Source organism: Vanellus vanellus (assembly GCF_965231255.1).
Source record: "Vanellus vanellus genome assembly, chromosome: 1".
NCBI lineage: Eukaryota > Metazoa > Chordata > Aves > Charadriiformes > Charadriidae > Vanellus > Vanellus vanellus.
Window position 1 is genome coordinate 91,742,494 of NC_138905.1, and position 16,103 is coordinate 91,758,596.

Here is a 16,103-nt window from a genome sequence, read left to right on the forward strand (position 1 = left end):
ATAATCTAACCCAGTGCCAAAACTCATTTGATACTGGTGTCTCATGCATCCTCCTTGCAACACAGGAGTCCAGCAGCTTTGGGAAACAGGACACTCAGCTGGTATCCCACTAGATGAAGCTGACAGTAAACCGGCAGCAAAGGGAAGGCCACCAGTGCAGGGAAGGAAATTTAGGCCAGTGAAGGAGACCTAGGGCAAGCTGGCACAAGGCATCAACCACAGCAAAAAGAACAGGATCATAATGGCCAAGATCGAGAAAGGCAGTGAGATCTCCACGTTCATTTTCCATCTGAGCAGGACAAACTTTTCAAAGAACATGTCTCACCGCAAAGGTAAAGGATGAACAGTTTCCGAGTTAAGGATTAGAAATGAATGGGAGCTGTGAAGCTCAGACCTGTCCAAGTCCCGATGCCCCCAAAAGTTAACTAGAGCATGAGTGTTAAAACAAGAATGTTTGGTTCACTCCCTAATAAAAAAGGGTGACTATTTTCTCATGCCTTATTTGCAAACTGCAGTGCGAGTTGAACTACATTTTGCAAACCTAGAAAATATATAGGAAATTATGTGATGCACTTTGGGTCCAGACACATCTTAAAACTGGACCTGTTTCCTTCCGTAGAACATCTGATACAAGGAACACGTCTCAATCATTTAAATCCCTTATCTGAAAAGACCAGGAAATATTTGAATTCAGTGAGAGGAAATGACTTCAAAGAAAACTTAGTGGCTGCTTAAGAATGAACCACAAGAAACGGGAACATGGGAATGATCAGAGCTGGAGAAAGAAGAATAACACACATGATGATTATTAAACAGGGAAAGTTTCCCCATAAGTAAAACCCGAAAAGAAAAAAGAAAAAAAAAAAAACAAAAACAAACCCAGACATAAGATAGAATTGAACCAGTCTGAAAAATATCAGATAACTTTTTCTTTCCTTCCTCCTTCATACGAGTCAGCAAGAAGTTTAGATCAGAAAAAAAATGGTGCTCACAAACTGCTTTACTCACTTTTTTTTTTTTTTTTTTTGCATTGTGAGATGATTTGCTTTAAACACCAAGGGTCAGAGAGTGGAGGCAGAAGAGAGATGTAAAAAGACTAGGCTGGTTAGTTGCAGGGATTATTTGAAGTAGCTTGGCTTTACCTTCCCCAGCTTCTATGCCAGCCACCGTACCCTGCTAAAGGTGAGTGTTGCTTTGGAGAAAATAGAGAGGGAGTGTTTTCAGTCCTGCATTCACTCTCAGTCAGTAACAGCCCTGGGTAGCCAGAGCAGCTCACTGCTCATCACTTAGCTCTCTTGCAGAGTTTATCTCATCTCAACTAGTGAACATGCAAGAACTGCAGATGACCTTGCCTATGCTAGAATTTCACCTCGTGTGCCAGCTAACACAGTCAGAAACACCCTCACCTTGTTTTGCTGTTGAGGATAAACCCTCGGCAGTCATCCTCAACTCCTCATGCAGCCGGATCTCCTAAAGATAGATGCCTGAGATTACAGGGAGAGTCCCTGCAGGAGGTTCCCAGCATACCGCACGTTGCAGAGGCTTTCCCCAGTTGCCAAAGAGGGCAGGGCTGCCAAGGCGTGGGAGAAGGAGGCTTCATTTATGAGCTGGTTTTAGGTCATACTTTGTCCCAATAAACATTCACTTGGCATGAGTCCCTCTTGTAAGGAATGGGGAAAACTAAGATGCCAGGGCAGTGAGCAGGATGAGGAATAAATCATCTGAGTCAGAGGATAGCAACCGCCACTGACAGCCTGTTTTCTGGTTTTTGCACTGAGGTGGGTAGCCAGATGCAAACACAGCACATAGTGGGCATTGTATGTCGTAGAGGAACTGGCAAGGTAAGGAGAAATAGGGACTGAGAGAGTCTGTGCAAAGACATCTCATGTAGAAGAAGAAGAACAAGTGAGGGGAAAGGAGGAAGGGGTAGGAAAGCCTGTTGGAAAAATGGGGGCAAGGCACAAAATACAGAAAGGCAGCCCCACATTGCCCCATTGCCTGAAGAAAGAGAGACCTTCCATACCACCAGCCACAAGCATTCAACAACGTGAAAGACATCAGGTTATGTCTGTGTGTGTACAGGAGGGGAGCACCTTAGGATTTGGGATCCTTGTTGGCTTGGAGGCCACGCTGCTCTGTCAAGTATGAACAGAGGATGTTTCTCAGCAAGACTGTGATTTCTCAGAGTGGGGAATATTACAATAAATTAATAATCTAAAAATACAGTTGGTAACTCCATGGGAAAATTGAAACATGGGTTTGGGTTTTTTTTTTGTTTTTTTTTTTTTTTGTTTGTTTTGTTTTGTTTTGTTTTTTTTTTTTTTCCAGGAGAGAAATGTGAATATTCACACCTACAGAGAAGAAATACACAGAGCACATCTGCAAACAAACCACACAGCTTCCACATAGAGATTTTTTTTTTTCTTCATCCTGTCTTAGTCCAGCAGTTTTCATGCATCTGTGCATATTACCTGCTCTGAAGACCACATGCATCCATACCTTCAGGCAGCAATCCAAACAGCTGAGAATGACCAGGATTTCTTTACAGCCTCAGCCAACACATGAACCCATTCACCACCCTTCCTGTGATGGACTCCATCCCTTCCTCACCCTCCCCTGGCATCCCAGGTAGGGAACTTGCAGAGATTGGAATCAACCTTCAGAAGCTGAAAAACCAGAAAAAGCTGTGCAGGATTTTTCACGAGCCTGCTCAACATAACTCTGCCATCAGTCCAGTCACCTGCTTCCCCCTTTGTTCAGGTGGATAAAGCTGGGTTTTTCTGGTTGCATCGTAGCATGCTTGGCACTTCTGCATAGATCCACCATTGCCCAGATCATTTGTTCATCACAGCTTTTATTTTTGCAAAACATAAATCATAATATGTCACGTGTGGGAAAGTTTCAGGAAGCAGAAGGCAAATTAGAAGAACCCAAACTTAATTGGCTTAGACTGCCATTTATGCAATAGGTCAATGGTATCATTTGCAACTGGTTGGAGCAGTTAATACTGCAAAAATCTTAGTCTCAGTTCCTCTTCTCCTGCAAAATCCTGCAGCATTTTCTCTATATTGAGTGCAGTGCTACAATCACACCACATTTGGACGTAGCAGGAAGGAAGAGACCTCTGGGTCTAAAGCAAAAGACCAGAGGAGGAGAATAATATTTGAAATTACCTGCTTCTGTGGTCTTAACGTTTTCTACAGGCCACATCTGCAGTCACACCTGTATGCAGAAGGCCTTGCTAGTCTCTAGAAAGTCCCATAGCCAGTTTCACCCATTTGCAGAGAACTACTCAAGTTTCAGAAATAACTTGAGCAAGAGACCTTTACGCAGGTGTGCACCTATCCATGAAGGCTGCCATGACTGAGGAGTTCTTGGAGGAGTTTGGCCAAGCGAGGACAGAGCTGTGTGCCGGCACTGTCCCGCCTCACCCATTTCTCTCCTCTCTGCTGTTGCAGTTGGCAGACGTTTGCAGCTCACGGTAAGTAGCACAGAACCGAGTCTTTGCTATTGCTTAGGCAGGCACCAATTCTCTTTGGATTTCATTAGAGTTGGGTATTATTGTAGCTTTCAGCAACATACGCACGCACACACACACAAAAATAATTGAAAACCAAACCCAGACCACTTCCATACGTGGTCCCCACAGTCTATCCATGTCCTCGAGTCTCACAAAAAAGTGCTGAAGACTAATTTCCTTATGGGAATTGCTGAGAGCTGAGGCTCTCCAAGACAGCCACCACCCCACTGAACCAGTGAAGTGGCTGATCCACAGGGATTTTCCTTTCTGAAGGCACACTCGTACAGAAAAACCCCTTTATGTTGCAGGGACCTGATTCTCCTTCAAGCTGTTCACCCTCATAGCTGCCTTTTTCTCTCCCCCGGTACCCTATTGAGGGATTATTCAGCTGCAGAACTTATGTAGTACTGTGCATCACGGTGCTTTGCACACTGATCTTCAGGAGGGGGTTACAGGACTTTCAAACCTGCGTTTGCACTGCCCCGCTCATCCCATATACCGACCTTTATAATTTCCCCTTCCCAAACACACAATCTTGAACAAGAAAAAAAATTCACTTCCACTTCTTTTTAATTAGTATTTTGGTGAATATACAAAAACCAAGAATCAAGACAGCTGGCAAGTGCCAGGACCTGAACCAGTACACCGTAGGAAAAGGCTTCACCTTAAAACGCTCTATACAGGAGCATATTTCACACGACACAGGTAACTGCTGAAGTGTTCACTAGGAAAGACACCAGATCAGTCTGGGCCAAAGTAAACAGCCTCCACTGAACTGAGTGAGAACTGTAACTGCTGATGCAAGGACTGGATTTGGTTCAGTTAGCTCCCTGCCTGCATTTTTCACAAGAGTTACTCGTTGCCGTTTTTTGCATTTGTCCTATCTGATCTGGGGATGTGGAAGGGGAGTACACAGGGGACGTGACCATATACATGGAGGTAGCTGAAGCATGAAGCACAGTAATCTACAGCCGTGGGACAGCCACTTTTGCGAAGCCAACTACGGCACAGGACCCCTTGTATTCTGCCCAAATTCTAGCCCGCAGATGTGCGAAATCTTGTGTGAAGTACATAACAGCTTTTTGAAGGAGTCGCTTGTTAGCAAGAGGAGCTTTTTCTGGACTGTCACTTCTGATGGTAGGAGCGCATGCAGTGGTTTCGTCAGTGACAGGAGGTAGGCTTGAATATAAACAGCGTATTGCTGAGGAGTGAGCTAGCCTTTTATCGGGCTTGACGAGCAACAGACTTTTTATCTGTGACATGTCTTTACTGCCGACACACTTAAACTCTCAGAGAATCTGCCTTATTCTAAGGCAAGGGGTGACAGAGACCAGGAACAGAAGTTGAACGGTAAAATATATCAGAGAGGTCGGCAGTCTTCTTACTTGCAGCATCCGTCTTTATTGGTCACAGGAGGTTACAGTTTTGCTCACATTGCCCTTGCCAGAGCCTTTACCATTATGATTTACATTCGACCTAGTTTTAGAGAGAGACTTTTCTGGAGCAAGCATATATGGATATTTTCCTTTCTGATGTCATCACAGAACAAATCAGATCACTTCTTATCTTATGCTCCAAGGATTTCTTGCACAGAAAAAGAAGGATGGTGCCTCAGCCAGAAGGCAGTAAGGATGCAGAACAAGGGGCAAAGAAGATCCAAGAAGATTCTTTCCTGGAGTCATCAGCTCTGTGTGTCAAGTTTTTGGAGAGGCAAAAGTATATGTGGGAGAGGTAGTGGGAAGACTTCAAATCCTCCATGGCATGAGGAGAACGGAGCAGGAGACGAACAAATGCAATTTCACGCAGTGCTTCAGGACAGCACTGAGGACACCGGGCCTTCAGTATTCAATTCTGCTCCAGTAGAACATGGTACCAAGGAGGACACAGAACTGAAATGACAAGACTCCTAAGATTCTCTGCTCCCTGTTTCCTTCTCCCCACCTCTTCCCCAGCCCCATTTAGACCTACTGGTAGGAGAGAGCAAGAGAAATTCTTGACAAGCAAAGTCTGTTCAGGCAGAGAAATCTTAAAGCTTTTTATCTGCACAGAAGCTTCACAGTGAAGAAAGAGGATATGTGCAGCCATAAATATTTGACTGGATCACTCAGCTCACTGGGGATTATCTATCCTGAAGCTGCTGAACCCTGAGTACTTAAAGCACTCATACACAGTTTTCCAACTAGAAACTGCATTATCTGTCATGATTACTGTTTTGATGATTCAATGCTCTTCACAAGCAAGTATCTGCAAGCTGTGTCTGTTGTGTTGTATTGCTGAGATGGCAGCAGGCCCCAGCAGGCTGGAAGGCCATCTAGCCCCTCACCTGTGGAAGCCAGAATGGAGGGGAACTTGTAAATGTAGCCCTGTTAATGGAACAGGGTACAGGCAGATTGGTGACGAATGAATAACTATAATCTACAGACTTTAAAAATGTGTCAGTCCTGTCATCCACCTCCACCCAGCTGGGTGTGGAATAGCAAGAAAGAAGAAGAGGAAATAAAGGCAAATATTAAGTACTCACAGTCCAGCAGAGGATGGCAAAACCAAACCATGCAACACCCCAGGCATGTGTGTTCATTGGCCCAGAAATAGCATCATAACAACCCTGTAAGACAATTGTGAATAAATCAATACCAGCTTCGAGCTTGTACCACCAGGCAACAAGATTATCCATCTCTGAGAGAGACTGAGGTGGCATGCTCTTCTCCTATTGGAATTTGCATATCTCACAAGGTCTCAAGAAGACAAGCCACAGCTGCACTGCTTAGTGACAACTTGCAGATAGCCTACCTGTTTCTAGCTCCAGATACAAAGTAGACCCATGTCAGACACTTCAAGGACAGCTTTCTGAGCCATCCACTTGCCAAGCATACGTATATAACCAAACACAGCCAACACAGAGTTGACCTCCAGAATCACGAAGCTGCAGGCAAATTTGGAAGCTTGAACACCTCCTAGAAATGCTTGCTAATGCAGAAGTTGATGTTCAAGACCCAGCAATCTCTTTGAACAGGACAAGCTGGTCTACTGAAAAGTTCTACCTTGAGGAGGAGAACTGCTGACTTTCCTAGTCATATAGTATGCTCTCATCTTCAGGCTAGATTTGGTTTAGCTATTGTCCATCTACATGTTGGAGATCTCACTTCTTACTGGTGGCATTGGGATATTGTTCTTAATAGTTCTCTCTCCATCAGGAGAGCCTTTATTACAACTTTTTCTGTGTTCAGCAACATGGCCAGGACCCTACAGGCATTGCTTCTCCTCCAGAAAGCTTTTGAACACCTGTAGCTCAGAGTGGAGGAGGGAAACTATTCACTGTTTCCTTCCCTTCCAGCAAGGTGCTTTTGACCAACATATGTTAACCGGAAAAAGCAGAAAGGATCTTACGTTGCTGTTATAGTAGCCGGGGACTCCAAGCTTGCAGCCATCGAGGTTGACGGGAGACCCTTGGGTATCCATGACACAGCAATTGCGTGGCCAAGGGAAGTCGGCATCGCTGTGTGTGGTGCGGAAGGCGGACGTGTACTCCTGCCAGTCGGAGGGACCCCGCACCCCACAGCACTGGTTCTGCAGAGTGAGAGAAGGGAACAGTCTTTATGGGTCCAGGTCACAGCCCTGCACATGGCTGGACCCTGCACATAGCTGGTTAGGCATTAACCACAGATTTATGGGAGAGATTTTTGAAGTGCCTTCCTTTGACAGTCCGCCATCTGATAAACAAGCAAAACGAGGAGTGTGGCAGGACTTTCTCTCCAGTGCAAGGGACATGCCGTCCTCTTTCTTACTGAGTGGCCCCAAGGAGGACTTGAAATCCGAGGGATGCAGAGCATTTAGTAATTAGTGAGAGTCTCCAGTGTTATTATTACCTGAAGCATGAGTTTATCCCACGTCTTTGTGACCCCTTCAGACATCCATTTGTCATTGTTATTTTCTGTCTCTGACTTCTGATACCTCTCCAACATTTGCTTCAGGAAGAGATTTGGAGTGAGCTAAAGAAAAAAAAGAGAGAAGAATGAAGGAACTATGTAAATAAGTGGACATGTAAAGCAAATATAGGGTTATTTGGGGTGGGTTTGTTTGCTTATTTCAGTGTCCTGCTGGAGAACAGGAATGCTGCTCCTCCCACAGTTTTACACACAGGAGAATAAAGAGCAAGATTTGAGGAGCAGGAGCAACAAAGGTGTAGATCTTGAGCAAGAATGTTAAGCAGGCTCTGCCGGATGTCAGATCACAGGAGATGTGCAGAAGCTATGGGTTACATTGGGTATGTTGTTTGGAATTAAAGCGCCATAAGTAATTTCCCTCCCTCCCAATAACTTCCATAACCCACTTAATCTTTCCCTCACCAGTAACACTGCCTGGGGCAACACTGAAGATATTTCTTCTGCATGTATGGTAGATTAATCAGTCAGTAGCTGAAAGACTAAACACCGTATTGATGATTCAGCTAACCCACACTATTCTTCCCTCAACTACAAGGTTGTAAACATTTTAAAATGTCAAAAATAACAAAACTATGTTAAAAAGAACAAAGTTATTTCCTTGATTAGAATAACGACAATGGAGATCTTCCTTGTGGGGTCTTATTCTAACTCAGCAGTAGTCCTTTGAGTGTACACTGTACCACCACACAAGCCATTTACTACATTGAGCAGGATGGCTGTGTGCCCTAGAGCTGCAACATTTCCCAGCAAAGTTCCAAGAATACATGAGGAAAGAAATACTCACGAAGTCTCGGTGAGTTGCTGCCGTGATGCAAGAAGCCATTTCAAATGCATAAGTGATCAACATCAGAATAATATACTGTGGGAGACACACAGCAGAGTTAGCCCTTGGAGAAACAGTTGAGCAGTTTTTTTCAAGATTAAGCAGGAAACCCTGCTCAAGGCAGAGGAGGCCAGTCTCTCCTAGTCTCCTCAGTCTTCTCCGTGCCCCTGAACTTTCCTGTAGCCCTCCCCTCTGCTTGTTTCAGTTCGCAATCTGCTTTCTTGAAGGTATATGTCTGGAATTGTTCTCCATCTCACAGACAAGTTTTCTTCAGAACCTCATGGCATCAATACCACCCTGCCTCTATGGAAAATTCTTTGCCAGATATGTCCTAGAATAACATTTGCCCTTTTCTTTGTTTCATCTCATCGGCAACTTATGCTTGTGCCATGTCTCCTCCTTCCACTTCCACTTGCCAGCTATAAGCTTGTCAGCAAGAAGCTGTTCAATCCTAGCAGGAGAGCTTGTACTTTGGGGAAACAGAAGGTGCAATTTAGAGTGTTGTTCAGGTCCTCCTGATTTTGCATCGTCGTATCTCCTCAGCACTCCTACTTTGTGAACAAAGATCCTTCATGAAAACAGATCCTGAGGATCCCCCCTCATAGTCTATTTCACTGTTTCTTTTCCCTTCTCAGCATAAACCCTTTAACCTTTCCCATATTCCCTTCAGAGTTCTTGTGTCTCTATTTTTCCTCCCACATTTTATAATGTTCTTCTAAGATTCAAGGCATTTATTTCCTTCTTACCCCAGCTTCTGTCCCTTCTACCCTCTCTTACCTCCTATACCACAGCCTTGGGTTTCAGCCAAGGCACCAAAATTCAGAGTTAAGGGAATTCTCTTCCCTCAGGTGTTTGCTGACAAATTCCCTGGCACAAGAGTTAAGATCCCTAAATGTCCATTGTTTAAAACAGACACCCTGCCATCCCACAATAATCCAAGAGACAGATGATTCCAGAGTTTCGGCTCTAACCCTTTGTTATTGCAAGCACTGATTAAGTTTTGCCACTGTCAACCTAAAGGACTATATAAGAAATTGTACAGACATTTGTTCACATCTTAACATTGTCCTTGGCTTATCCAAAGCTCTCTGTCCCCACCCCTGTAATTTCTGCCTCCCTGCTGATGTCTAATGTTCTCAGTTGCACCCATATTTGGTATACTAACACATACTAATGCCTTGTACAGACATCATTACTTATCAACTCCTAGACTGAATGGTATATGACAGCTGAAAGGCAGTAAGGGGTGGGGAGAAACAAGGATCTAAACCACATCCCAGCTACATCTGATTGCACAAGTGCTTCTGCATTGCTTCAGGGCAAGGTCAGGGTCAAGCCGGTCAGCTTAAACCTTTATTGTGGCTCCCACCATTAGTTCTCTCAACCTGGTTCAGGAGCTTCTCATGCATGTGTCCTCACAGGATTCACCTTGTGGGATACCACAGCCATGATCAAGAAGAATCTTTGGCTCCTTGTCACTAATAAAATCTGTCTTTGCTCAGTGGCCGATTACCAAGGTGAGCAGGGAAACTAAGGCGGCATTTTTTCAGTTTGGCAGCAATAGGTAGGCAAACTTTGCTACACTTACCACCAGCAGCAAGGTCCTGTTGGACTTAATGACTGCAACGATACCAAGGATAGACAGAGCAAAGAGTGCAAAGCCAACAAAGATGCCAATCCAGGCAGCAGCATAGATGTCATCGTTTTCTGTGGCTTCCAGCAGAGGGTACAGACCATGGGGGTCAGACACAAAGAAGATGCACTCTGCTGTCAGGGCAATGCCGCACATCTGAGAAGCACAAGTTTGGGAAATCCATTAGGTCAAGCTTCCCCAAAGAAATAGCAGAGACAGAAAAAGATGGAGACCGCTTTCCTTTCATTCAACTTCCTGCCGAGCAGTAGCTACTCCACTCCTCCTTTGCCCAACTCTACAGTCTCTTGTATTGTGCCCACACAGAAGAATTGCAGACAAAACTCACCCAGCCTAGACCTGAGAGGTCAGGCCTAGGACTTGAGGATGTTAAGAAGGAATTAACAGAACCTTTTGCATTACTATATGGAGGAAGGTGGCTGGAAAGATGTTGGTCAGCAGCAAGGGCTCTACCCCTAGAAATCATGTTGGTCATGTGGATCAGCCCCTGATGTCCCCTGCTGTCCCCTCCCCACCCAACTGATCAGCTAGCACAGGTCTCCTTTACCGCTCCTGTCATACTTTACTGGTCTATTTATATGCGGACTTCACATGTGAAGAGGGATTTCATGGCTGTGAACTGATGTTTTACTGGAAGGAAGCCTCCACCCATACTTGTCTGACTTCACTTACCCCAATGACCACATTCCCAAAGACTAACAGACCCTGCAAGATGCGTATGCCACCATCACTTTTTGCCATCTTTAATTCTTCATGCAACCTGGGAAAAACAAAGACAGTCTTCAGTTAGGCCAGTAGATCACTCAGAAATAGAACTTATCCCTGAGAAGCATAGACAGAACCTGCCAGCCTGTCTGTACAGCTCCTACCCCTTGCTTCATAGGAGTTTTAGAGGAAAAACTTCCCCAGGTGTGAGCCTGGTAACTCAAACTCTCACTGATACCTGAGCTGCAGAAGATTGGGACCACACTGGGGGCGGCCAGTGTCTTTGGCTCCCTTTTGGGTAGGCTTTTCATCATCTCAACAGCACCCATGCAAACCTCAGCTCATGGTGTTGCACTTCCACCTGGCTAGAAACACCAGCTACACCCAGGTGGACAGGGCACAAGCTCAGGGCCCTCACCTCACTCCTTTTCCAAAGGAGATGGCCTTACCCCAGGGTTTGCTATGCACCCTGCTGGCTGTTTCATTTTGGCCAGCACTACCATGGGACTGAACTGGTAGCCACAGCGCTTTAGCTGTATCCCACACACATACCTATGGTGCACGGCTTGGCAGCATCTTGCTAAGGGTAGCCCCATCTCCCACCTATGCCGGGAATTGGAGCTGGGCCCCCCATTCTCGGTCAGGTGCGAGGGAGGGAGGGAGCCGCTCAGCCTGCAGCTGGCTCATGGGAGCTAGGCCAAGTAACATTCCCACCAAATTCCTGAGACCGCTATATCCTGCAGGCCGGGGCCAGGGGACCCGCATCGAATTCATCCTCTTCCAGAGAGAGCAGCATAAAGGCACTAGTCAGAGGTGTGAGACCTTTTGGAGAAACAACCCCAGATGCCAGCGCCAGCCAAGTCCTTTCAAAGGGACGGAGCATGTGTGTGCATGGAGAGGGGGAGGGAAAAAAACCCTCAACCTTGAGACAGCTGCATTTGCTGGGTGGTTAAGAAAATATAAGCCATGAAAGAAAGGCTGAAGTGGGCCCAACTTGAGCAGACAACAGGAAAAACATCTTGAACACCCCTCTTCTGCCAGAGTACCTGCACTAGTGCCTTCCTTGCTGGGGTTACTGACTCCGGGGTTCTTCAGAGAAACTGTTGGAAAATAAGAGCAGACACAGCTGTCAATGAAGGGGAGTTTCGTGAGCAAAAGAGCATTGTGGGATGTCTCTAACAGTGCCACCTTCAGCTTCTTCAACAGCTGCCCTTTTAGGGTAGGCAGGACTTCCAACAGTGATGGAGGGAAAACCAGAATTTTCTAACACCCTTTCTGCAGTGGTTTCAGGGTTAGGCATGGAGTCCTAGGCATTAGTCCAGTGCTTTCACCATTATATCAGCAGCAGACCACATAAGTATTTTCCCATGATAGTGTGAGTAGGGATGGCCATTATTTCCAAGGTGAGAAGCCACTTTTTTTCCCAGCCAGGTGTTTGGAAGCCAGCCCAATATACCTGAAGCTGTATGGCTCTGTATTTGAAAATGGCAAGGTCATGAGGTCAACCTGAAGCTCTGTCCCTGCCAAACTTGTTGACCAGCCAGCATGCCCAGGGAGCCACATAAAACTGCCTTTTAGGTCAAATCTGGGTCTGGGCAATGTTTGGCCACATATGGTCTGCAATACAACACTGCAGAGACTGCCAAACCTGAGACAGACACTGGTCCTCTACTCATCTGAAAGCTGGAGAGACCACTGCCCGGCTCATGGATCTTTGTGCTGCAAACTTTTTGAAAAGCTTTTAGTTGTTGCCATCTAAGAGACATCACAAGTAAGGAGGCAGTCCAAAAATCAAGGACACCTTCCCTGCTCAAATGCAGGCATGTGAACTCTGACTACTACATGGAAAAGCAGGTCTGCTCCACCTGCCATGTAGATAGCAGGGTTGAGTGTGCCATATGACTAGCACGACAGATCACACCACGTAAGATTAAGAAAGTCACAACCCATTCCTTAACACTGCAGAAACCTCTTTCTCCCTCCCTTTCTCTCCTACAGAACCCCCGCAGCCTAACAACAGCACTCACACCTTGTACATCAGCTGTCCACCCAGCCCATGCACTTCCTTCCCCACAAGCTGGCTTTCTTCTCCTCCCCGGCAGGCAGGACCTGGCTTGCTCTTGCCTCCTTTTGGGCAGGTATTACTGCAGGCATGCCAGGCTGAGAAAGCAAGCCTCTTCTCCTGGGGCAAGCCCATCTCCTAGGCTACTGTAGCTGGGAGAAAAGCTGGACACAGTCACCACCACACAGATATCAGCTGGAGGGTGGCAGGCTTCTAGGCAACCTAAGGCTGTCCAGTACCTTACCTAAGTCCAATGGGATTGCAAAGTGAGGGAGAAGCAGAGAGACTGGGAAGAGGAAAAGGGAAGGAAGAACCTCTACTATAGACCTAAAAATAAACACTGTAATGATGTTGCCATATTAGTATGAATTCTCCCTCTGCCTCCATTTGGCACCGAAGGAGCTCATTTCTTGGTGTCCACTTCATTCCCCTATGCCACATGTGGCAACACCTTCTCTGGCCGCTACTCCATTGTAGGTCTAGCATCAGCATCACAGACAAGAGACTGGGAAGGTGCTGCAAGGCCGTGGCAATGGCTGGGCAGCTGGAGAGCCGACCCTCCAACACAGCCCAGAGGAGAAGCCATGGGAGATCTGTGACTTTCCACCTGCTGCCCGCTCCTCACGCCTCAGAGGTAAGCTAGGTTAAGCAAGCATGGCTTGCACAGCACTTGACGCAGGTTCATGATTACAGAGGCATGAGGCAAACTTTGGCTGGCTTGCCCGAGGCAAGCTGCATGCAGGTGTGACTCATAACCACCCGTGGGGTGTGACGCTGGTCGGCAGTCCTCCTCCCAGCCCCCAGAGAGACAGGCGCCAGCAGCACCTGCCTGAGGACACAAATCAGTTTGGAGGTAGAGTCGTCTTCTTCGTGGGCTCGTTAAGATTATTTTTATGACCCAAATACAATTCCCTGGGGCTTCAGGGAAACCCCTGAGGAAATTGGAGCTTCATCTGCAACCGTTATCCAAAATCTCCGCACAAGAAGGTGCCCGGGTCCTGGGATTTCAGCCTTGAGCTTGCACGGACCTGGTGTTCCTCAGCACATCCCAGGCACCTTGCAATTTAGCTGTGACTTGTTTAGGTCCAGGTATTTAATCATCACTACCACAGACTTGGCTCCATGCTCCAAGCAGCTTTGGAAAGGTGTCTATTTCTCCCATTGTACCACAAAAACCTACATCCTTCCTGAAGCACATCCTTCTTCCTCTTCCTTATGCCCTGGTCACAACCCAGGCTGCAACTTCTCCACTCTCCTCTGCCCTCACACCCCCAAAAAGTTCCTGACACCCATGGGAGTCCAGCTGAGCCTATCAGGGCCCAGGAGCAGTGGTAGCCCTGCCTCCTCCTGTTCCTCCATAGGTTGCAGACACATCTGCTATTTCCATGCCCTTGGAGCTTTCTTGACCTCTCTTCCCTTCCTCTACTCACAGTGGCTCAGCGAGACCTGCAGCACAACTGTGGGAGCTGAAAAGGAAGCTCCCTTCTGCAGAGGCTGGCTTCTGCCCTTGGGTTTTAGGTGAAAACCCCATGCAGGCTTTCAAAGGAAGCCCTGCTCATAGCAGTGCCTGGATTTAAGTAGGATTCAGTCTCTGTTGTTGTGCATCCCTCACACACATTAGGCTGGTTGATCTTTTGAAGCCTCCACACCCTCTTTCTGTATAGATTGGGTCAGGATTTCAGTAGCCTTACAGATAAATGCCCCCTGCTTAGCCCAGTCCTACTCCATCGCTAGCCAAAAAAGCCAATGGGTAAGAATTGGTTTGGCATTGCCCCACACAGAAGCAGGTCGCATTTTGATTGCCTTGTGTTTTGTGCCGGTTGTCATGGTGGAGTCACAGCACTGTGAGCAAGGGATGTCCCAAAACACCCCTGCGAGCATCATTTGTTTCTACACACCACTCTTGGAGGTCTCTCAGGGTGGCGGCGGGGCTTACAGGAGCTTCACCTCACCCCTTGCTACCCGCCTTTGCTTCAGCGTTCCTGTGCAGGGCACCATGTCCTCATCCCCTGGCAGAGACACGAGATGCGTTTGTTTTATTACTCATAGGCTCTGTGTGCCTTGGCTGAAGGGCTCCGCGCCGCTCGAGCGCAACTAAACAAACCCAGACGTTCAACAGCAGAAACCCACTCCTTGCCCATAACCCCCCTCCAGCGCAGAAGCCCAGGCACCATATCTCCTGCCCCTCAGGCTCTCCTAGCTCCTGCTGGAGAGCATGTCTCTACAGGCAGGAGCGAGATGCTTGGGCCGGGGCTGGGGCACAGACGGAGGGAAACCAGTGGAGTGGAACTGCTGCCGAAGGTGCTGTGCCAGCGCCAGTGCCAGTGCCGGTGCCGCAGGAAGCCTCCACGAGCCACAGACCTGCCCACACTCTGACCTGCTGTAGGGTCTGATGCATAGAGAGTTGAAGGGCCAGACAGCGATAAACCTACTTTTTTTTTTTTTTCTAATTGGTTTTAGTGGAAAATTTAGCCACTAAGGGACTTAAAAAGAAGGTAGTTTGCAAGTGCGTGGGACATCTTCAGAGTTATACAGCTTTTATGAAGATGTGATTAAATATGCTATTGATGAATCGCTTAGACCCTGCTGTAAGAAGCCAAATGCTTTACAAATGTCAATTCATCATTCATTTACTTATTTTAAAGCAAACACCTCCAGCGCATGTAAAACCACACACTCCCCCTGCCCCGCTGGACTTTCCCTGTTGCTCCATCTGCTCCAAAATGCAGCCGCCTCTGACACAGAACAGCTTGTGCACCAGGAGTCAACCACAGTCGGAAAAGGAAAAGCCAGCCAGTTATTTTGTGCTACCAGGGAAGAAAAAATAAAGCAAAAACAAAGCTCAGCACCAAGCAGGGGTCAGAGACTAATTAAGTTTCCTTTTGAGAGAGATTGCTATGAAATGAAGCCTGTGTGAACAGTGGAGTGGCTGGTAAATCATCATCAGGCATAATTACTTCAGAAATAGAGCTGGGAGGTAGGTTTTTCGTCTCTCCCTCATTAGTACAGCACAGCCAAAACAAGAGGATTTTTTTTTCCCTTTCCAATATTCACAAGTGAGGGGGAATTACAGGATTCATCTTTCTCTGCAATGATTTTTCTTTTTTTTTTTCACTCAGATATATTTGCAACAGATTTAATTTTCCTGTTCCCTCCTCCCCAGTCTTTAGGAGAAAAAATATGAAACAAATTAAAACAGCCATAGAGAAGATACAGCCTGAGGTAAGAAAAATGAAATACTTAATAATCTTCTGCAGTTAACCTTATCCAGGTACCAGACTCCCACACAGTAAACACAGCCCAGGGACTAAAATAAAAACCATTAAACATAAAAGCTTCCTTTTCTCCTAAGAGTCACTTATCACTCATGTGCCTCATTAAGACGGTGACCACAGCAA

General features: G+C 46.6%; 1 protein-coding gene across 1 annotated transcript; it reads right to left on the reverse strand.

Moving 5' to 3' along the window:
• Positions 1-5,358: 5,358 nt before the first annotated feature.
• On the reverse strand, positions 5,359-10,691 carry UPK1B (uroplakin 1B; the record flags this gene model as incomplete). The annotated part of the gene is made up of 7 exons (XM_082496426.1): positions 10,611-10,691; positions 9,876-10,076; positions 8,249-8,323; positions 7,387-7,509; positions 6,908-7,087; positions 6,042-6,125; positions 5,359-5,409 (listed from the first exon to the last, which is right to left on the reverse strand). The coding sequence occupies exons 1-7, from the start codon at positions 10,677-10,679 to the stop codon at positions 5,359-5,361; spliced, it is 783 nt and encodes a 260-aa protein (XP_082352552.1). The 5' UTR covers positions 10,680-10,691.
• Between the last annotated feature and the right edge of the window lie 5,412 nt (positions 10,692-16,103).